This window comes from Cavia porcellus, unplaced genomic scaffold (assembly GCF_034190915.1).
Source record: "Cavia porcellus strain 051 isolate PalLab524CR breed Dunkin Hartley unplaced genomic scaffold, mCavPor4.1 scaffold_32, whole genome shotgun sequence".
NCBI lineage: Eukaryota > Metazoa > Chordata > Mammalia > Rodentia > Caviidae > Cavia > Cavia porcellus.
Window position 1 is genome coordinate 25,344,110 of NW_026947515.1, and position 22,809 is coordinate 25,366,918.

A 22,809-nucleotide genomic window follows, 5' to 3' on the forward strand; every position below is an offset into this window, starting at 1 on the left:
GCCCCTCACCCCAGGGAACCAGCCCACCATCCAGGGCTCAGCCATGATCTTCCCGTGCCCTGTGGCCCTGCCCCCCAACCTCACCTGGCACTCCTGCACACGTAGCCACCCAGCCCCCCAGCAGCAGGGCTCAGCCAGTGCCTCTGCGCCTCTCCCTTTGGATGTCGCACCATCTCAAAACTATGATGAAATCAGTCTCATCACCCTCTGAATCCCAGTTCCCACAGGCTTACCCCTTTGCTCTGTACGGGGATCAGCCCATCTCTAGGCAGCTGGTCTCTAAACCAGCCCTTGTATCTTCCTCCGCCCCCAGCCCTGTGGTTTGTCCCCGTCTGTCCTCCCATTTACGGCCAAAGTGCTCCTGGAGGCTGACTTCCAGTGCAGAGCCCAGCTCCTAGATGTTCTGCCATGAGGTCTCAATCTAACCTTTCCCAACCAAATGTGCCTCCCCTCCCCCTAGTGGGAACGGGACATGGGTTTCACCGCACACCCAGCTCTGCCCCCTGGTTGCACTGGGTGGGTTGGGAAGGATTCTGAGGACACTGCTGGGCTCAGCTAGCAAAGGCTCTGGAACCAATTAGCACTTTCTGCAGGCAGGGGTAGCAGTTTAGGATGGAGCAGCCAGCCTGGGAGAACCCACAGTCTGCTCTACAGGTGTAGTACTTCCTCTCCCGTTTCCTGGTGTTCTTGGGGCTCCCCTGCCTCGTGGAGCTCCCATACTATAATATCCCCTGCCTGCCCACTCCTCTGAGTCCTACTCAAGTCCCGCGTCCTCCCTGCTGCCGTTTCCCTGCTGTCCCCAGTTGCTGAGGCTCTGCTTGGTGTCCTGGAGCCCATGCATGCACAGCCCCCGAGGGTCTGTAACTTCTACTTCTCTGTAGCCTCAAAGTCAGGGTGATGGGAAAGCTCTCTTCAACCCAGGCAGGTAAATCCCCAGGAGCAGGGACTGTCATTCATAGAGTACCTGCTGTGCGCCACCTCACCCCGGCCTGCTGAGCCACCCACCTGGCCCTCCTTCCCAGCCGCCGTCACCCAATGTCTGCGCTGATCCCCCTCAGGGACAGACCCTGACATCTGGGCCCCTAGGAAATCTCTGCCTCCTGGCACATGCCAGGCACTCGGCAGGACAGATGTACTGAGCCAGGGACTGGGTTCACAGAGCCCTGACAGCAGTGAGTTTTATCCCACTTCAGCCACCAAGAAAACAGAACCTACTCCTGAGGTCACCCCAGGACAGTTGCTGTAGACTGAGGCTTTGAACCCAGGCTTCCCGGGACCCGGTGTCCCTATGCCTAGGGTCCCCAGCGCAGTGGCTCCCCTCCAGCCCTGCACTTTCCTCTCCATCCCTCCCCAGCCAGGGAGCCCATGGAGGCCCTGGCAGCCTCCTGTGCCAGCTCACCCACCACCGTGGCTCACTGTTTTCCGGGGCCCTGTGTCTCCCCGGCCACTCTGCGGGCTCTCGGCTCGCCTCTAACTGTCTGCCTCCTCCTTGTGCTCCATTAATCTGGGCCGTGGTACCTGCGCACCCCAGCATGTAATAAACAATTTAGAGCACACTTTTATGGATTCAGCTATATCAGCAGCTTTCAATCCGATCGCTCTTTATGGCACCTACATGAGGCTTTTATATTGTTGCAATTACTCTGCTTTATATGCTTCCTTTCTTGGTCCTTCATTTTACTTTATTTTTACATTTTATTCCCATTCTTCCTGAGCCTTTTCCAGCAAGGCCTGGAGTCCAGCTGGAAAAGCCTGCCAGGGACTGACTGGGGTGTCCCAGAGTAGCCTCAGGCTTCTGCCTGCCTCCGCCCACCCCACAGGGCCCGTCCATCACTGTCCACCCCGGGCCATGCAGGCCAGCGTGGCTCACCACCTCTGGAGCCTTCTGGAAAGAAGCCAACTGAATAGATTTGTGGGAGAGAAAAACTCCTCAGAGGCTGTATTTTTAGGAGCTGTTGAGCAGGTGTACAGAGCCTATCGGAGTTTCTGCCAATGCTGGGCCTACGCTGACCCATAACGACAAGAGCCTGGCTACCTCCTAAAGAATTCAGACCCTAAGAAAAGGAAATGGTACCACTGTGATGAGAACTGTTGTGGGCTCTGTTTTGTTTGTTTTTCCTTCAGTGAAACTGTTCTGGGAAGCTCTCTGTAATTTCAGTCATGGAGCCTGGGAGCGTAGAATGAGAATTCTGGGTCCACTTAGGGCTCACTGCAAGGTGCTGAGCACCTACTATGTGCCAGGTGTCACCATTCATTTGACCATCTGTGCATGGTAACAGCAGAGCCATGAACTAGGTCAGACATCAGAGCAAAGCCCCTGGCTGAGTATAGGACAGTCACCCTCACCGTCTGGGAGGCTGAAGTCTGCAATGAGAGAGCCACAGCGGCCAGAGCCCGTGAGGGCTGCATCTCTGGCTTGCAGAAGGACACTTTGTCAGTATGTCCTCACATGGTAGAGAGACAGAGACAGGGATGGAGTAGAGAGAGACAAGGGGGACACAGAGAGATGGAGAGACAGAGAGACGGGGACACAGAGAGACAGGAAAACAGAGAGATGGGGAGACACAGGGATGGAGAGACAGAGAGATGGGGAGACACAGAGATGGGGATACAGATATGGGGAGACAGAGAGATGGGGAGACAGAGAGACGGGGACACAGAGAGACAGGGAAACAGAGATGGAGAGACACAGATGAGGAGACACAGATATGGAGAGACACAGAGATGGGGAGACACAGGGATGGAGAGACAGAGAGATGGGGAGACACAGATATGGGGAGACAGAGAGATGGGGAGACACAGAGATGGGGAGACACAGAGATGGGGATACAGATATGGGGAGACAGAGAGATGGGGAGACAAAGAGATGGGGAGACGGAGAGATAGGGAGATGGAGAGATGGGGAGACAGAGATGGGGAGACACAGAGATGGGGATACAGAGAGATGGGGAAATAAGAGATGGGGAGATAGAGGGATGGGGAAGATAGAGAGATGGGCTCTGAAGTCCATCTTCTTCTCACAAGGACACTAATCCCACCGTCGGTACCCACCTTCAGGTCCTGCTGTAAGCCTACACACCTTCCCCATAGCCCCGCCTCTCCCTCCCTTCACACTGGGGTCAGGCCTTCAACAGTTCAACAGACAGTGGACACAGTTCAGTCCATAGCGAGGACTCACAACGTTTCTGCCTCAGGGAGTCTCTTTTGGCCACAGTATCAAAGCACCATCACCTAGGTGCCTTATTACAACAGCGATTTGTTCCTGTCTGCCCTGGAGGCCAGGGGTATGAATTCAAGGTGTTCACAGTGCTGTGCCCCTCCCAAAGGGTCCAGGGAGGAGCCTGTCTTCTCCCCAGCATCTGGTGGCTTTGGGCAGTCCTTGGAACTCATTTCTTGGCTTGCAGACGTAGCTCTCCCATTTCTACCTCTGCCTTCCTGTGATTTCTCCTCTGTACACCTGTGTCTAAATTACCCTCTTAAAAATAAGGACACCAGTCGCATTGAATCTTCAGCTTGTGCTAACCTCGTGTGGCCCCTCCTTTACATTACCCTGCAATGACCTCCTTTCCAAGTAAGGCCAATTCATAACTGCCCAGTTGTCATGAATGGGGGTGCTGTTCAACTCGGTATGGAGAGTTTGCATTCTGGTGGAGGAGTCAGACAACAAAGATGTGAACCTACAAGGTAAACTGAGTCAAGGAGAAGGGATTCGAAGACAGCAAGACAGGGCAAAGTGAGGAGGGAGGAGAAATGGCCAACTTACAGGAGGGGTGGGGCAGGCCTTCCTCCGTGGCCAGCAGGGCCCCAGCAGGCTTTCCCTAGATGCTGGTGTAGCACCTCATTGCAGAGGAAGATGGGAAGTGACAGCAATCTCTGGGGTGATGGTGCAGGGGTTCCACTCTCAAGCTTCCCCCGCTACCATCTGCTCCACTGCTCCATGAGAGTATGTCCCTCCCCGCCCACTGTAGAGTAGCCTGGCCAGGCAGGGTGCGGGTCCTGACCTGTGCTCTAGCTAATAGTTGACTTCTCCCCAGATGTCGGGGGTCCTGCTGACCCCATCGCACCAACTATCATCATCCCCCCCAAGAACACCAGTGTGGTGGCTGGGACGTCGGAAGTGATTATGGAGTGCGTGGCCAATGCCAGGTGGGTGGTGTACCCTTATTCTCTCCCTGCCCCTCCTAATGCCATCCACCACTGTGGGGAGACTGCTGAGACTCAGAAGGGTCTGCAGGCTGAGCACGCCTGAAATCACAACACTTGGAAGGGCTGAGGCAGGAAAATCACAAGTTCAGGGCAGCCTTGAATACAAGGAGAGACTTTGTCTCTAAAGTCAAACAACAGGGCTGGAGGTTTAGCCCAGCGGCATAAGTGCCTGCTTAGTAAACTCGAGGTCATGAGTTCAAAAAAAAAAAAAAGGTCAAACAACAACGGAAATATGACAAGTGTAGAGGGAGACCGCAGGTGGCTGCCCGTGCTGTTGTCTGGGAGCTGTCAGGCACAGCAGGGCTAGTCATTCTCCAGGGCTGAGAGAAGAGGGCCAGGCCCTGGGCGACATCGTGGCCACTCGAAGAGGGAGAGGTGGCCTCACAGAGCTGAGCCCTCCTAGCCCACAGGGGAGGGCAAGAGGGATGCATGTATAGGAGGCAATCACCATGAAACTCAAGAGTATGGACTCCTGCAGGAGGCTGAGGCAGGATCACAAGTTCGAGGTGAGCCTGTGCAACTTAGCAGGCCCCATCTCAAAAAAAGAAAATAGAGTTGTGAGTATAGTTCAGTGGTAGAGCCCTTTCTTCGCATGCACGAGGTCCTAGGTTCTATCCTCAACATCGTGAAAAAGTGGGGTGCCCTGGCCCTCACATAGAAACCATTAAATCACCCCTGATGGGCCAGAGATTTAGTTCAGTGGCTTAAGTCCCTACCTGGCAAGTGTGAGGTTGTGAGTTCGATCCCTGGTAACCAAAGAAGGAAAAAAGTAGTGTAAATCACCCCTGAGCCTCGCACTATGGAGGCAATGTGTAAAATGCTCGTCACATAACCTCCTTTTGCTCAACAACTGCACAGCACACGTGTCAGGACCCTAAAGCACAGAGAGGGTAAGCCCCTGGCCCAAGATCACTCAGCAAGCTGTAACAGTGAAAAGTATCTGGCTGCTCCTGGGCTTTAGCTTGCTCATCAAGGAGGGGGCATGGCCTGTGCCTGTGCAAAAGCCTCACCATTAGACTTAAGGGAAGTGGCGGGCCCTGACTTGATTTGACCCCACCTTATTACTCTAGAAAGAAAACTTGAGAGGTTAGCCTTTGGGTGATAATCCTGAGGTCACACCCTGCAGAGGAGTCCGAAGAGCGTTCAGTAGCAGTATTTCTGAAAGCAGGTTTCTCACTGAAAGAGTTTTCAGCACGGTTAGAAGACAGAATATAGGGCTGGGGATTTAGCTCAGCCTTGTAAGCAGGCAGTTGTGAGTTCAATCCCTGGTACCAATAAAAAGGAAAAAGATTAAAAAAAAAAAAGACAGAATATAAAGTAAAGTGGTCTTTATTTTAGGAATGAGGAGAGGGAAAGCCAGGTCTCAGTTGTCAGGGGTTCTCTCTACGCATTCTTAAAATAAAGGCCACTTTACTCACTTACTAGCATGGGAGAGGTTGTCCGACAGGCCCTGAGAAGCCCTGCAGTGAAAGCTCCAAACGATGTCTTTCCGGCCAGTACTTCCCAGATTTACAGGACCACAGTTGTCCTTTTCCAGGGAACCCTCTGAATGCCCCGAACAACCTCACAACCTGGTCCTTGGGGACCCACTGGGTGTGGGAGATGCGTCTTTCCTAGCAGACCAGATCTCAGGGATGTGGAGGACGGGGAAAGATGCTGGGCGGCCCCTTCCTGCTTTACTGGAGCCACCACACAGGGCTCCCTGCCTCTCTTCATCGCCAGCCCCCCTTCCAAGTGCATTTCCTGAACTAGTGCCCTCATCTTCCAGCCGAAGGGTCACATGCTAGGCCCCATTTTACAGATGAGGAGACTGAGACCCAAAGCAAAGGGCGGTGCCCTGGAGCTCATGAGCAGGAGGCTGCAGAAATTGCAAAAGCGGGGGCTGGGGATTTAGCTCAGCAGCATAAGCGCCTGCCTTACAAGCAGGCAGTTGTGATAAAAAGGAAATCGGTACCGATAAAAAGGAAAAAGACAAAAAAAAGAAAAAAGAAATTGCAAAAGCAAGCTGCCAGCTCCTGGCACGCTCCTTCCCTGCCCTACCCAGCCACCTGGGCTATGAAACCCTGCGCTGACCTTTGTCTCCGTGCATCCACAGGCCCCTAATCAAGTTGCACATCATCTGGAAGAAAGATGGGGTGCAGGTGTCCAGCGGCCTCAGCGACTACAACCGCCGCCTCACCATCCCCAGCCCCACAGTCAGCGATGCCGGCTACTACGAGTGCGAGGCTGTGCTGAGAAGCAGCAGTGTGGCCCCTGTGGTCCGGGGCGCCCACCTCTCCGTGCTAGGTGACTGGGGGCTGCCGGGGCTCCCCAGGGGGTCGGGCAGCATGGCTGGGTGAAAGAACCACAATCTCACCTTCTCCGCTGCTCCTTCCTCCTGCAGAGCCACCTCAGTTTGTCAAGGAGCCAGAGCGACACATCACCGCCGAAATGGAGAAGGTGGTGGACATTCCCTGCCGAGCCAAAGGTAATGCGGTGGCACAGGGACAGGGACGTGGATGCCGGCCATCAGCATCTCTCACATCACTGTTGGGACATTTCTAAAGCACACGTCCTCCTCAAAGGCGCGGCCCTAGGTAGAGCCCTGGAAACCAATAGGCCAAACTACTCAGTCTCAGGCTGGAAACCAACCCTAGGTGCTGTAACTTGGACCCAAATTACTGGAACTTCAGGACAGGTGACAGGACCAAATTGCCCGAAATCTGAGAGCTGCTGACCGACCGTGCCTCGATGGTGGAGCAGGCAGATACGGGTGTGTCTCACTGCAGATGGGTCTCAGGCACCCCACCTGTTTGCTGAGGTGCTGCTTCCTCTCCTCCTCCACAATTCCTGGAGAAATTCATCCTCTCCTTCCCTCCTTCTCCTTCTGCTAAGAGAAGAGAGAGCTGGGGGTGAAGGGAAACTGAGGCAGGGGGATAGCGAGTTCAAGGCCAGCTTGGGCAATTTAGCAAGACCCTGTTTCAAATAAAAAGGGCTGGGGGTATAGCTCAGGGCAGAGGCCTTGAATTTGATGCCTAGTACAGGAGGGCAGGGGAACACAACAAGGCAGGGGCAAATACTGAGCAAAGGGGTAAATGTAGCCGGGAAAGAGGGGGCACCACAGCGGAGAGGCGGGAATAACAACTCCCCTCTGAGCCCCCACACTGCACGACGATTGTTCAGGGAACGGGTACCCTTGGTGGGGTTAGCATGTGTCCGCACTGCTGTAAGGGCTGGCGAATCAGCTTGAACCAGACAGCCTAATCGCTACTGTTTAGATACTCACATTCTTGCCAAGATGAACAAACCAATAAACAAAGATACCTTATTTCATCTCATCGAAAATGCCATGGGTCATAAGATGCCCCATTATTTTATGTACCACTAAGAAAGAAAAAAGGCTGCCAATTAAATCATGACACGCTGTCGATTCTGAGACACACCCTGACTCCAGGACGTTGAAAAATGTGCACCGTGCGCTGGATGAGATGCAGCAAGCCTGATACCGGGTGGAGGGGTGCAGGGAGGAAAAGCAGGCAGGCTGCGTTGGACAGAGCTGGGGGTGCTCCTGCGGGGAAGCCGCATTCCAGCAGAGACCCAGGGAGGGAGAGAGGGAGACAGAGGGCCAGAGAGACCTCAGAGAGGAGCGTGCAGGCCAGGGAAGAAGGGCTTCCGAGGGCCTCCCGAGGAGTTATCCTGAACCCCTCTGGTGTTATCCATGACCCTCTCCGCAGAGGTCCCAGAGTCCACAGAAGCTGTGCTACATACTGTAGATTTTTTAAAAATTAGTTTTCTGTCCCAGCACTTGTAAGGTAAGTTGAACGTGGAATTTTTTCCTTCTCTTGGAATTCTTACTGTGTCCCGCAACATTTAAGAATTGCTGCTGTATTAATAACCCCCCCCCATCAAACCCAAAAAGGGACAACTCTGAGAAGATTCTAGAGACCAAGACACACCAGTGTCCCCTTTGCAGACTCCAGTCTGGGTGCATCCCCAGAATCCTGCTGAGGCAGCCAGGGAGAGGTATGAGGTGGGCTGAGGTGACCCGGTCCCTCACAGGTGTGCCGCCGCCCTCCATCACCTGGTACAAGGACGCAGCTGTGGTGGAGGTGGAGAAGCTGGCCCGCTTCCGGCAGCGTGGTGACGGCGGCCTGCAGATCAGTGGCCTGGTGCCCGATGACACAGGCATGTTCCAGTGCTTCGCACGCAATGCGGCCGGCGAGGTGCAGACCTCCACCTACTTGGCTGTCACCAGTAAGTTGGCCTCCCTTGTCCCACCCCTGAGCCCTCCTGGGGCAGAGTGTTCCCCCAGCCAAGGGGCTTTTGTGAGGACCGCATGTGCCATTACCTAGCAATAGCATCCCAGAGCCGTCTGTGCACAGCGTTTGCAGCCTAGACACCAAGGGCCCCCAAAGTCCTTCCTGTTGGCATGGAGCCAAGGGTGGGTCCAGCAGCTCTTTTGGGGAGGAGCTCTGAAGCCAGGTTCCTACTGATCGTGGGTCCATGAGAGGCCTAGTGACCCTAGTCCTGGAGAGAGAACCTGCTCAGGCCTCCAGAGAGAACCACCACTGCATTGGGGTTCAGCTGACCTCTGAGAAACCGGAGTCTCTGTTTGAAGTTGATGAAGGATGACTCCATCTACCTTGTCATGGAGGGTGGGAGCTGCTCTCTGGGTTCTCAGTTTACCCTTTAAAGAGGATGAGGGTTCAGGCAGCGGTGGGGCTGGTACCACCTGCTCCTCCTCTATAGCAGGAGGCTCCAAGGAGTCCGAACGGGCTCCAGACTCCTTCCCAACACTGGGCCCTCATCCAGGTCCCCACCAGAGAGCCCGACAGCACCAGGACTGGCAGGGCTGGTGAGGACCCAGCCCCCTTGGAAGGAGCCATTCCTGGAGCCCAGCTAATAGACCCTACTGCCTCTGTCTGCAGGTATCGCCCCCAACATCACCAGGGGCCCCCTGGACAGCACGGTGATTGACGGCATGTCAGTGGTCCTGGCATGTGAGACCTCGGGGGCACCCCGGCCAGCCATCACTTGGCAGAAAGGTAGATGGGACAGGCCTTCAGTGGGTATGGCCATGTGACAGTCTAGAGCAATCCTCAAAACTAAGTTCTGGAGCCAGCCAGGTTGGATTCCCCAGATGCAGTTACAGAAGTTGTGCACTACACAGCCACCTGACACCTAAAACAGATCATGGCACACAGCAGGCAGGATGGACATGGGCACAGGCAGCATGAGTCAAGACCTGAGGACAAGCGCACCTACATGACACAGGTGCAGGCGACACTCTTGACTTGCAGGCACACATAGAGACCCCCGCCTACTGACAAGCCGTTCTTCAGAATAGAGTCAGCCATGGGAACCTGCCTCTCAGCACCTCCAGCACAGTGGGTGTGTTCTTCTGCCATCTCTGTGTCTCTCTTCTCTGTCCCTCTGTCCCACTGCAAGCTGGGACCCCCAGGCTGGGCACCAGGCTGTCTGTGCCCCCGAAGGTCCATCCTGATGGACACCAGCACGGCACACGGTGCTTCTCCCTCTGCCCACTCACTGCTTACCCCTCCCCGCATCACTCTCCACCAACCCCTTGAAGGTGACTCAGACGCGAGCTACCCCAGGATGCCCGTCTTCCTGTCTGCCTGTCACCACCTCATCAGTCTGCTGTCCCCTCCCCCGCCTGGCCCAGGTGCCAGCTGCCTCCAAGGCCGTGCCTGGCTGCTGTCTGCCACCGTCAGGAGAAAGTGTGGCCTTGTCCCATGAAGGGCGAGCAGTGTGATGGGAGGAGGCGATCAGGAGGCCTGGGCTTCAGGTGCCCCGGTGACCTTGTGCCTATTACCCAGCCTCCACCCAGCCCTGCCCGGGCCTTCTAGGGGAGCACAGAAAGCACCACATGAGCCCCACCCCACCATGTCACCCTCAGGAGAGCGCATCCTGGCCAGCGGCTCTGTCCAGCTGCCACGCTTCACCCTCCTGGAGTCGGGGAGCCTGCTCATCAGTCCCACGCACATCTCAGACGCCGGCACCTACACCTGTTTGGCTACCAACTCGAGGGGGGTCGACGAGGCCTCGGCAGACCTGGTCGTATGGGGTGAGTGAGTGGCTGTGGCAGGGGTGCAGGGGACTCCGTGTCTGTGTGAACCGGTGGCTCTTAACCTGCCCCCAACACAGGAACATACTCAGGGTCCCAGCATCCCCACACCACGACTGCGTCTCAGCCAGGGCTGTCCTTATCAGACAGGCAGTGATGAATTAATCTGGAAGCCAGCAACTAGTGAAGCCTGGGGTGGAGAGTTTGTGCCTTGGCTGGCTGAGAGGAGACGGCTTTGAAGTGGTGGGAGAGAGCCGTCTTCAGATACCTGGGGGCAGAAATCAGGAGGCTGTTTCCCATCAAGGGCCAGGTGGTAAATATTTTAGGATCTGTGGGCCAGACAGTGTCTGTCACAGCTACTCAGCTAACTTCAGTAATGTCTAGGAAGCAGCCAGGGTTGGTGTGATCAGATGGGCCCGGCTGGGTTGTGGTCAGGGATCAGTCCCTTAGACAGGACACCTGCCAGATGTAGCCCCAGACAGTGGCGCACCAGCCCCTCCGTGAGAGACTGAGTGTCCACGCCCTGCACATGCACACACTGGGGGCTGCCTGGCTGGGTGAGCTGAGGCCTGGCCAAGCACCACGCCGGACATCGCAGAGGGGCGCCAACGTGCTACGCAGATTGCCATTTCTCCACCATTCACGTGGCTTTATAAAGGAGCCCCCACTCCATAAATGTGGCTTTTGTGGATTACAGTGTCACAGAAGCATGCTGCTTTTCTTGTGGTTTTTGTTTGTTTGCAGCACTAGAGTTTGAACCCAGGGCCTTCACACTCAGCTACATGCCCCGCCCTTTTTTTATTTTCTACCTTGAGAGGGGTCTCACCAAGTCACGAAGCTGCCCAGGCTGAGCTAGAACTTGCGACCCTGCCACCTCAGCCTCTCAGGGTGCTGGAATCACAGGGGTGCGCCACCGTGCCCAGCTACATTGCTCTTCTTAACCCTCCCAGGACACTGACTGTAGCCCGTCTGTGTGCACCAAGTCTCCTTCATCCAGCCATGCCACCTCAATTTTATTGGGCCTGTGCTCACACACCCTTGTCATCTGTGATTCTGGAGCCCCTGCCCTTCTCAACAGTCACCTCCACTGTTTCTTTCAGCCCGGACTCGCATCACCAGGCCTCCCCAGGACCAGAGCGTCATCAAGGGCACACAGGCCTCCATGGTGTGTGGAGTGACCCATGACCCCCGGGTGACCATCAGGTACTCGCTGCACTGTTACCTGGGCTCCAGGCAAGAGAAGAGGGCAAACCTGGGGATAGCATGCGTAGCTAGGAGGGAAATGTGGCCTGTAGGGGACTGTGGAGGGAGCCACATGCCGGACTGCAAGGAGAAAGGGATGACGCACAGGTGAAGCCAGGGCCAGGAAGAGACTCTGAAGTCAGGCTGCACTGGGGACTCTGGGGTGCCCTCTGTGATCCAGGCCATTGCCACTAGTGTCTCCCTGCCCACCCCATGCTGTAGGCCTGCTTGCAAGTTTCATGTGGACAAATTAATTCAGGTCCGTTAGTATCTTCACAGCAGAGCGGCCAAGAGGGCACAAGAGCAATCCCAAAGCTGTGTCAGGGGGTGACCCCCAGAGTGACCCTCCAAGACAGGCCTGTGCAGGGGAGGTGCCCAACTTGGGGTCACCCCCACATGGCAAGGGACTTGGCCTGCAGGAATTCAGTCACATGCCAGAAGTCACTAGAGAAGCTGGGAGGGGCTATACGGACAGAAGCAGCAGGAAAGATGCAAAAGCAGGCGCCCCTCCTGAGCTTGGGCCCAGGACACCTGGACCACCCTCCAGGAAGCTTCAGGAACTAAAACCAGGAGGAAGAGACCCGCTCTCTCCCAGGAGCTCCAGAATGTCGAGGAACTGCTTCCTCGGAAGTGCAAATGGCCTGTGTTTTGCCCCTGAATCTGGTGAGCAATGTCACTGTCAAACAGTGGGCATGGAGCCTGCAGGGACCAGCTTAGGCCTCCTGAAGGAATGCCCCCCCCCAACGTGGCAACTGTGTCCTGTAGCGCCACCTGGTGACAAGTGGAAGCAGCACAGTCACCCTCCAGGCTGACACCCCAGACCTGAGGTGCCTCGGGAGCTCCCTGCTATGCCCAAACATCATTAAAGGGTCAACTTTGACCTTTTAGGACAATCATCAGACACCAGCACAGAGGCACACGCAAGCCCTGAAGTCGTGTAGATATAGCTGGAAATTTGGCAGATTAACCAGATTGTCCTCATTTCTGGGTTTATTAGATTTTTTATTTTAAAAATTAATATACTAACTGTGAAAAAGTCCTTAGAGAAAACCCACATCGAGTACTTCTGGGAGTTTCAGTCCCAGATGTGATGTAGTAGCTATACTTTTAGTATCCATTAATTGAAGAACTCTATAATCACAAAAGACTCTCTTAACTCAGTGACACTTTAAATTGGTGTTTTATTTACAAAATATCATGTTTTTGTTTGAAAACACTTGTGCATTTTATTATTTCTCTAGATAACTCTTTTTTTTTTCAAGACAGAGTCTCATTATTTAGTTCAGGCTGGCTTTGAACTCACTTTGCAGCCCAAAGTAAGTTGGGCTTGAGGCTGAGGTAGGAGGATTGCCATGGATTCAAGGATCCTCCTGCCTCAGCCTCCTGAGTAGCTGAGACTACAGGTACAGTGTGTGCCGCTATGTCCAGCTCCTAAAAATAACAGTGCTCTCTCCTGGTGACAGGCCTTGAACTCACGGCAGTCCTCCTACCTCATCCTCATGTGTGCTAGGATTACAGATGTGTGCCACCACACTCAGCTACTCTATATAATTCTTGATGAACGCAGGAACTAGAAGATCTTGCAATATTTCAGCAGATGCACTCTGTGGGGCCCCACAGCCTGTGGGTGGGAAGGCCTTATTCCAGTTTATGGGAAGGGGCATTACCTAGCATGAAATTGACTATCTAGGACACTCTTTTTAAGATGGGAAGAGAGAGCAGAATTGGTTCCTCAGCCCCCTGCACTGGCAGAGTCGATGCCTAAAGCCAGCCCTGCCGCTCCCCTCAGCCTGGCTTCCTTAGACAGTGGGAACCCCTCCTGGCCTCCACCTTCTTGAGCTCTGTTGGAGGAGGGGTGCAGGCCTCTGCATTTTTAAAGCTCTCCGTGCAATTCTAACATGTCACCAGGATAGAGCACTGTTATTTTTAGGAGCTGGACATAGTGGCACACACTGTACCTGTAGTCTCAGCTACTCAGGAGGCTGAGGCAGGAGGATCCTTGAACCCAAGAGTTTAAGGTCAACCTGGGTAGCATAGCAACTCTAAATAAATAAACAGCCTGGTTTTCAGGTGGGTGCCATCCAATTCTGAGCAACACGTTCTCAGAATCAAGCCATGACCTTCGGGTGAGGGGCTGGGCAGTGTGGACTGCCACTGTGAAAAGCCTCCCACACCATCCCAGAAGAGAATGCTTCTGTTTGCTATCTGGGCCAGATCTAAACCAAACCTGAGCATGCGCTTGTAACTGTTAATAATAAATACTTCCACCCTTTATTATTTAACAAAGCCATTCCATTTTAGGGGAAAAAATGGACAATATGGATAAAGAAAAATCAGGAACAAAGAAGGAAAGTTGATTTATCTGTTCCCCTTAATTTGACAGGCAGAAGCAGTAATAATATTCGGATGCCCCTTTAAAAAACTAGACACGTTTTGTGTTAATTTTAGTTTTCCCGTGAATACCTGCTGGGCCTCGCTTATATCAATAAATATTTTTGTATCAACTCATTTACACAATTATTCAGAGATCCACTGAGTTTCAAACTAGTACTGTAAATTATATTTATTTCTAAGCTTCACTATTAAGAAGAAATCTGACTACGAATGTCCTTGCGGCTAAATATTTTCACACATCCTTGATGTGCTGAGGACCATCTGTTGTTCCATAAAGCCAAGAAGGCCCCTGAAAAAGCACTCATCGAAATTGTTAAACAGCCAGTTGGAGAATTTCAGGTTATTTGGGGACATTTTTATCACAAATATGATGGATTTAGGGTTGTTTTTCTTTTTCGCATTTTGGTTTAGGAAAGATGGTGTTAAGAATACATCCTACTTTATAAGAAACCACCATCGCTGCCTTCCAAAGGTCTGGTTGTGTTTTGCACTTCCCCAGCAGGCACGGAAAGTGGCCCGGCCACGGCCAAGGCTGGGTCGGTGTCCTGCTGTCGCTGTTCTGGATGATGGCCATTCAGATGCTTGTCATCTGTCATGTGCATCTCCTAACGGATGCCTGACGTGGAACATCTATTCATATGCATGTTTGCCTTCTGTGGATCTTGGTTAGGGAGGAGATCTGTCAAAAAAAAACTTTGTTTTTTTTCCTGTGGTTAAATTTTAAGAGTTTTCTTTGTGTTGGGTGCCAGTTCTTTATCAGATGTTTGTCATCTGTATAATTTCCCCCAGCCTGTGGCTTCTCTTTTTATTCTCTTGATCATATCTATTCAGAAGCAGAAATTTTTAATTTTAATGAAATCCAGCTGATCATTTCTTTCTTCATGCATCATGCTTTTGGTGTGATATCTAAAACATCAGGGGCAGACACTAAGTCTTCTAGATTTTTCTCTGTGTTGCTTTCTAGGAGTTCTAGAGTTCTGCAGAGTATATTTTGGTCTGTGATCCATTTTGCTTTTTTTTTCCTTGGCGGTGGTGGTGGTGGTGATGGTGGTACTGGTGATTGAAATCAGGGCCTTTGCACTGAGCCACATTCCCAGCCCTTTTTTTAGTTTATATTTTGAGATAAGATTTTATTAAATGATAAAGTTGTCCAGCCTGAGCTCTAACTTGTGATCCTCCTGTCTCAACTTCCCAGAGAGCCAGGATAACAGGAATGCACCACCGTGCCACACTAGTTTTTAATTAATTTTTATGGAAGATGTGAGGTCTGTGACTAGTTCTTTTTTTGTGCATAGATGTCCAGTTGTTCATTGAGAGGGCACCTTTATTTTCATTTTCATCTTTATTTTTTGCTTTATGTAATCAATTTGTTAGAGGAACCAGGTTCTATAAGACATTGGCCAGGAATCTATTTCTGTAAAATGCTAGATAGTAAATACTTTAGGCTTATAAGTACCGTAGACTGTTTGTCATAATTACTCAGCTCTAGCAACGAAGCAGCAGTCAGCAGTATGTTAACAAGTAGTCATGCCTGTGTTCCAATAAAACTTTATTTATGCAGATAAGCAGTGGGCCATGTTAGCTGAACCTACTATAGAATAGCCCATATTCTGAATTTGGCTAGCTACTTCCTCTTTAGGGTTAACTTCTAGCCCCTGTATTTCTGATTAAATCAAATAATTAGAGTTCCGCAGCTTTAACATATATTTCACAGGCTTCTTATGCTTTCTGGGGCAAAGAATGTCTGCTTGCCATAGGGTGTTTTTAAAACAGGAATTTCTCTCTGCCACTAGATTTGATTTTAAGGAAAATGTTGCCCAACTTCACTGTTGGCAAAGATGATTCTTTTCTAGGTAGAGATGAATGAAAGGTGATTATTGTTGTGGATTTGTTAAGATGCATTGTAAAAGCCTTAAAAATTAAGTTGGCAGTTTTACTGCTGACAGTTTGTTCTTCAAGGTGTGGAATGTGTGGAAATATTTTGCCAAAGGGATGCTTAGCGAAGTGTCAGCTATAATATCATGAGGGAAGGCTAGACTGTATTCCAACATTAAGAAGTCAGTTAAATGATGAAACAGCAACATTAAGACATCCTACATCTGGTAAAAAAAAACATGGTGTGGAGTGTCATATTAAACATGCAACGCAGCATGACACAGTGAAATACACACCTGTAATCCCAGCACTTGCGAGGCTGAAGCAGGATTTCTATGAGTTCCAGAGCAGCCTGTGCTCCATGACAAGTTCAAGGCCAGCCTGAATTACACAGTGAGACTCTGGTGCAAGAAAAAATTTGTTTTAATTTTAGAAAAGAGTATATAGGACCAGAGGTGTAGCTCAGTGGCACAGCGCCTGCCTGGCAAGTGCCGAGACATGAGTTCGATTCCTGGTACAAAAAAAAGAGTGTGTATATTTTGTTGAGTGGAAAAAAGAACTTTAAAGACAGGATGAATGGGTAGATGGATGGATAGATAGATGGATGATAGGTGGATCGATGGATGGGCAGGCTGATGAAAGAAAACATGGATGGAAGGAAGGATGTATGGATTGGTCGATTGATCAATGAGTTGATCGTTAGAAATCATTGATACACCTGTGCTGTGTCAGCAAAAAGGTTGATTGCTAACTTCTGTTGACCACAGAAATATTACCCAGGCACTACCCAAGTATTTTATGTTAGCTCCACAATCCGTACAGTAACCTTATGATGTAGGTAGTATTGATTCCCACAAGTTACCGATGAGAAACTGAGGCATGATAAAATTCCATCAACTTACTCCGGATCACAAAGCTAACATGTGGCCAGGGCAACCTCTGAGCCGGACTCCGACTATGTAACACAGCAGCACTGCAGTGGCCCGCCTGTCCGTGGGGCAGGAGAAATGTCTGGAGGACAAGATTCTCACACGGAACCACGGTTCCTCCCGTGCTGGGGAACTTCTGGGTTCTCTTCACTCCTTTCCTTTTTTCTTTTTACTCTGGACTTTGTATTTTTCCCTTGATTTTTCCTTTTAAACTCATCTTAACAATATTACAGACTTATGCTGGCCAGCAATCTTACATTGAATTTGAACCCCAGAGAGTCCCAGGCCCTGCGGCTCACACCCAGCCTGTTCTCTGGGTGGGGAAGGGGTCTGAGTCACCCTCCTGCTGAGAGCCAGGGCCAGCCTGGGGTGGGAGGAGGACACACGCAGGGCACCCTCCCCTGGCAGGGCCAGCCCTCCCCGTGCGTGCCTGACAATGATAGTGGCTATATTTCCTCCAAAACAATTCCAGAGGGGATATTTCTTGGTGTCAGGCACCAGAGTGTGTGTAATTTCTCAAGTTCCCTTTGTACTGACTGACCAAAGCTAAAGTGAGTTTTTGGACACTAAAGTCAATTTGTCACAGTGATGCATCGATCTAATGATTTTCCTCATAAAACTAATTCCAAAATGGAGTCTATGCGGAAACTTTCATTCTTTTTCTGGACCAAATCTTTTTCGCCTCTTCAGGAGCGCTCCTTTTGCTGGCTCTTTTGTGCTGGCTGTTTTGCAGTGGCTTCTAGCCAAAAGCAACAGCGCGCTGTCCGGGTCCTGAACTGCAGGTGTAAACGACCAATAATGACTTAATGTGTGACTGCTGCCGCGCACAGCGCCCGTGGCAGGAATGATGGACTCCCAGGCCCTTGGACTGCATGGTTCCTCTCTGGGGCCAGGTTCCTGCCCAGCCACACCCGCCCCAGAAGAACCAACCATGTCTGGGATTGTCCCCTGTGCATCTCTGGCATGCTCTTTCCAGAAGGAGCTTTGGGCCCTGTCCCTCTCTCTCTGTCTCTCTGTCTGTCTCTCTTCCTCTGCTAACCGGTACTTCCTGCTCCTAGGTATGTATGGGAGAAGGATGGAGCCACCCTGGCCACGGAGAGCAATCCGCGCATCCGCCTGGACAAAAACGGCTCCCTGCACATCACGCAGACATGGTCAGGGGACATCGGCACGTACACCTGCCGGGTGCTCTCAGCTGGCGGCAATGACTCCCGCAGTGCCCACCTGCGGGTCAGGTAAGGGCATCCAAACTGCTCCCTCTCACGGCACAGGGCCCAGTGTGACGTGGCCCTGCTCCGGTCTCCTGAGATGGGCAGCACTTTATCTGGACACACAGCCAGGCTGCATCGCAGGCACCACTCCCTGCACTCCATCTCCTATCAGATCAGGGACACATTAGATTCTCACAAGCACCGGGCCCTTCTGCGTGAGCCACGCAGGCAAAGGATCTGGGTGCTCTTTTTATGCGAATCTAATCCTGAGACCATCATGGGAACACATAGCCCAGCCTGGCCCACAGAAAAATCATTTTCCACAAAACCAGGCCCCGGAGCCAAGGTTGGGAAGCACAGCTGTCACCCTGAGCATCCTTCCAGGACCCTCCACCAGCTCACAGCAGCCCTGTCAGGAGCAGGGGCCTAAGGATGGCTTAGACCTGTGGGCTCCAGTTCCAGAGGGAGGACTGTGCAAGTGGGTGCCCGGGCCATGTCCTGTGTCTGAGCACAAGCCGTCACGGCCCATCCAACCTGAGTCTTGGTGTCCCTGTCATGTGACCCTAGTCCCCTCAAGCAGCTCCTCCCTTATGCATCTTTTCTCCAGGCAACTGCCCCATGCACCTGAACACCCGGTGGCCACACTCAGCACCACGGAGAGACGGGCCATCAACTTGACCTGGGCCAAGCCCTTCGACGGGAACAGCCCTCTGATCCGCTATGTCCTGGAGATGTCAGAGAATAGTAAGGTCCCAGGGTCACTTGGGCTAGAGGCTGGTCTAGGGTCCCCCTCCCCCACTGCCATCTCCAGGTTCTGAGCCTGGAGTGAACAGCCTGAGTGTCCTCAGCTGTACTGGGAACAATGGCTTCTGCTGTCTGGACACTGTGACAGCCCAAGAAGCATGTGCAGGAGGTGCTTAAGACAGGGCCTGGCAGAGCAAAGGCCTGAAAAACAAAGGTTATTATTGTTATTTTTATTTCTTTGAACTCCAAAATTAGCAGATATTGTCTAAGTGGTGTTTTCCATACAGTTTTTCCCGAGCTCATCAATTTGAGGGAAAAGATGAAGGCATCTTAGTTCCCATGAGTCTCTGCTTCCTCCAGAGCCCTCCAGCCCCTGAAGTTGTGTGGGCTAATGGGACCCGGAAGAAAGATGTGACGGGTTCTACCAACCATGCAGAGAGGTCCTCGCTCTCTTGCCAGCCCAAAGGAGGCGGGATTCCTGCTGGGGAAAGAGGAGGAGAGCATGTCCTCTCCCTGCAGGATGCCCACCTCTGCCCCACCTGGTGTTCCTGCAGATGCCCCCTGGACCACACTCCTGGCCAGTGTGGACCCCGAAGCCACCTCAGTGATGGTCAAGGGCTTGGTTCCAGCTCGATCCTACCAGTTCCGTCTTTGTGCCGTCAATGATGTGGGCAGAGGACAGTTCAGCAAGGACACTGAGAGGTGAGAGGAATGGCCACTCCTCTGGGGGCATTTCAGCCACTGCAGCTGGGGCTACCAGGGCTCACCAGTGTGAGGAGGGGACACAGCCCCAGGGAAAGCCTGGCTCCATGTCTCTGCCTCTCCAGGTCTCTCCAGGTCTATCTCAGCCTCCACCTCTATAGACGCCTAACTATTGCTCAAGGACAGTGCAAGAAGAAGGGAGGTGACACAGGCAGACACAGGCTGTAGGCAGAGTGTGACATGTGACAGAGCAAACCCCTGAGAGTTGGCGGAGCTGTGTGCTCTGCGACCTCAGAACGCACTTCTGCTTGCTCCACAGCTCCCTATGCTGTCACCATTGTCAAAGGACACAGGCTGGGGGCAGGGGTCTACAGGTGTCCACACGCAGTGCCACACATGCAGCCAGGCCCTGGGAGGGCTCCAGCAAACCGCTCACCAAGCAGTGAACGTTGCATATAGCAGCAGGCAATCCATGCCCTCTACTGTACCTGTCTGTGCAGAAGGTGCGTTCTGCCCCTCTAACCCTGTAGACCAAGCAGCCACCTCTAGGGGGAAAGAAAATGTCATCCCAGAGATCAGAAAGGCTGTGACATGGGTCACATGTGTCAAAGCTGCAACTCGACTCTTCCAGGATGCTTCAGTCCAGCCTGTGGCTGTCGCCAGAGACCCCCAGGGACAAAACCCTCCAATAGGGGAAAGAAGTGACAGTCTCCCGCCCAGCGTGGCAGCAGGGAGAGGGGAATTCGCTTGCTCCCTGTTGCTCTCTGTGATGCTGGGATGGAGCCCAGGGCCTCACACCCTGGCGCCAGCCAAGCCGCAGCTCTAGTCCTTGCTCACTGTTTATTAAAAGCTCTTCCTTCGTGCCCAGCTATGTGCTGCCCCCTGCAGGCGACGTGGTGAACAACACGTACCTGCCTGCCCCCAGCCCTTGCAGAGCCCCGGAATCCCAACAGCGGACCCCTAGGGCGGAGGGCCCCAACCCCCAGCTTCCCCGCCCTGTGACTGCGACCTAGCTGTGCATTGCTGACTCCTCTTCTCAGCGCTGATCATTTCAGCCACCATGCAAGAAATTAAATCACCCCGAGTCCAGCCTCTCCGGAAACGCTGGTGCGCCCAGGGCTGCTAGGAAAGCGATCCATCAAGATGCAAAAACATAAAAATAAAGAGGAAAAAAGACATCCATCAAAAATGATTAACTTTTGTTTTAATGGATATGTGTCAGTGGTGTGAAAAATACCCTTCAGGCGGAACGTGGCGTTCCACAGCAGTGCCTGAGACGGCGCAGGCTGAGCTCCTGGAGGTGGCGCCTGGGCTGCACCCGCCTGCCCAGCGCCCCGCCCTCTGCTCAGCTGGTCAGTGGAGAGACCTAGCTCAGGCCCCAGGTCCGCTAACTAGTGGAAAATAACTACTACACTCCTCCTCCTCCTCCCAAAATACTTGAACACGTCTGACCTCACCAATCCTAACAGCAGCTTCTTTCACAAATGAGAAACAGAAACCCGTGTTCCTCAGCTGTACCACAAGTAAACGCATTTGGTGTTTTGTAGTGTTTTTAATAGATAGATAGATAGATAGATAGATAGATAGATAGATAGATAGATAGATGAGTCCTTTGAGACTCAACCAGTCTTGCAAGGCAGGCAAGATACTTTTTGTGGAAATAAGCTCAGAGGGCACACAGCCAGAAACAGAGCGGCACAGAACCTGGCCTCTTCCCTTCCTGTTACGTGCCTGTGTTGTCCCCCAGGGAGTATGTCAAAGGCCCATCCACTCTTTATTTTCTGATTCAGGGTTTCCCTCCCGGAGGAGCCACCCACAGCCCCACCACAGAATGTGATCGCCAGCGGCCGGACCAACCAGTCCATCATGATCCAGTGGCAGCCGCCTCCTGAGAGCCACCAGAATGGCATCCTCAAGGGCTACATCATCAGGTAGGCATCTGCCTAGGGATGGGGAACAGCCGAACCCCAGCAGAGAGTAATGGTGGCGGGCACCAGAAGTAGACTGGAGAACAGTGCAAGCTCACAGCAGGTGCTGTCCGTCTCCTGTGCTCCCGGGCCACAGGAAATGTCCATGCTGCAGCAGGAAGGACTTAGGCTAGACATTGGGAAGAACTTCCTGCAGTGAGAAGCTCAGGAACTAGCAGCAATGTTCAAGAGAGGGCACCAGTAGAATCTCAAAGCTAAGTGGAAAGCAAGGCTGCCATGCCAGGCCCGGCATGGGAACAGAGCCACAGGGCGACCACAAAGGAAAGGGGCCACTGTCTCAGGGGCAAGCCACCTGGGGATCCCAGAACGTTCCATCTCCTCCAGACCCTCTAGCTGGCCCGGGAGTGCAGACACTGGGAGGGCAAAATCAGATGAAAAATGAAAATGCTTTCTTTGGCCGTTTTTCAAAACAAAGTCCAGTTCTGTTGATTTTCATTGTTATATTCAACTGGAAACTGAGGCCAGTATAACAGAAGTCCCAAAGGCTTACCCAAGAGTGGCATTCGTAAACAGCTCGCATTTGAAGTTACTGAAAATTCTTACTGTGTTCTGGATCCCGGCTGGCCATAGCACCAGGCCACCCCGTAAGTCTCTTTCCTACATCATGAGTGCTAGGATTCCCTAAAGTGGGAGGACACCAGTATTGGTCCAGCTGCTCTGTGATCATGAGTTTTGCTATGAGTTTTTGTTTAATCCTCAAAGGCTTCAGTTCTCAAAGTGTGGTCCTTGACCGAGCAGCACTTGCACCACCTGAGTGCCATTCAGAAATAAATCCTCCGGTCCCATCCAGGACCTGCTGTGTAGGATACTTCGAGGAGAGGCAATTTAAGCAGACTTCAGGTGATTCTGAGGCACGCTAAGGTCTGGAGAGCACTGTGGGGCATTAGAACGCTCTGACTGCATTCAGTCTCCCATTTTGCAGTTTTTAGAGTTTTTAGAGTCCAAGGCCCACATGCATTGTGGTTCTCCCATGACTTATCTGTCCTCCATGAATGACTCCTAAATTTGCTTCTACAAACCCATTTCTTGGGGCTGGGGATTTAGCTCAGCGGCATAAGCACCTGCCTTGCAAGCAGGTGGTCGTGAGTTCAATCCCTGGTACCGATTAAAAAAAAAAAAACCATTTCTTTGTTATCAGGAGTTGTTCTCCAGGAAAAGTAGATGTGGGTAGCACAGTTGGCCTTAGATATTTTCATTCCACCTCAGTGAGGGCGCCACTATGCTGGAGGAAGACAGCAAAGGAACCCAGCCAGCATCAGGGACCACTCTCCTTCCAGGGACCTTCAAAGGCTGTGAGCCCCGAGAGACCTCAGCATCCCTGCTCAGCCATCCTAGTCCCATCCTCTTCCCCCATCAAACAGAGAAGCTGGCTGGGGATAAGGCATCTGCCTGAAAAGCACAAGGTCCTGAGTTTGATTCCCAGTACAAAGAAAAAAAAGAAACAGCCACAATAC

At 52.3% G+C, this 22,809-nt stretch overlaps 1 protein-coding gene across 5 annotated transcripts in view; it reads left to right on the forward strand.

Annotated features, from left to right (window-relative positions):
- Sdk2 (sidekick cell adhesion molecule 2) overlaps positions 1 to 22,809 on the forward strand; it is a 257,497-nt gene that overhangs the window by 172,637 nt on the left and 62,051 nt on the right. For 4 of the 5 annotated variants that reach the window (XM_063242371.1, XM_013147067.3, XM_013147066.3 and 1 more), the window contains exons 6-16: positions 4,035 to 4,146; positions 6,302 to 6,492; positions 6,590 to 6,673; positions 8,245 to 8,439; positions 9,114 to 9,230; positions 10,103 to 10,270; positions 11,371 to 11,473; positions 17,769 to 17,945; positions 18,529 to 18,665; positions 19,220 to 19,367; positions 21,158 to 21,298. In XM_063242371.1, the coding sequence (XP_063098441.1) occupies positions 4,035 to 4,146; positions 6,302 to 6,492; positions 6,590 to 6,673; positions 8,245 to 8,439; positions 9,114 to 9,230; positions 10,103 to 10,270; positions 11,371 to 11,473; positions 17,769 to 17,945; positions 18,529 to 18,665; positions 19,220 to 19,367; positions 21,158 to 21,298 (1,573 nt within the window). Of the gene's footprint in view, positions 1 to 4,034; positions 4,147 to 6,301; positions 6,493 to 6,589; positions 6,674 to 8,244; positions 8,440 to 9,113; positions 9,231 to 9,495; positions 9,577 to 10,102; positions 10,271 to 11,370; positions 11,474 to 17,768; positions 17,946 to 18,528; positions 18,666 to 19,219; positions 19,368 to 21,157; positions 21,299 to 22,809 lie in introns of those variants that run through there. The other variant, XM_063242372.1, reaches the window with a different exon arrangement.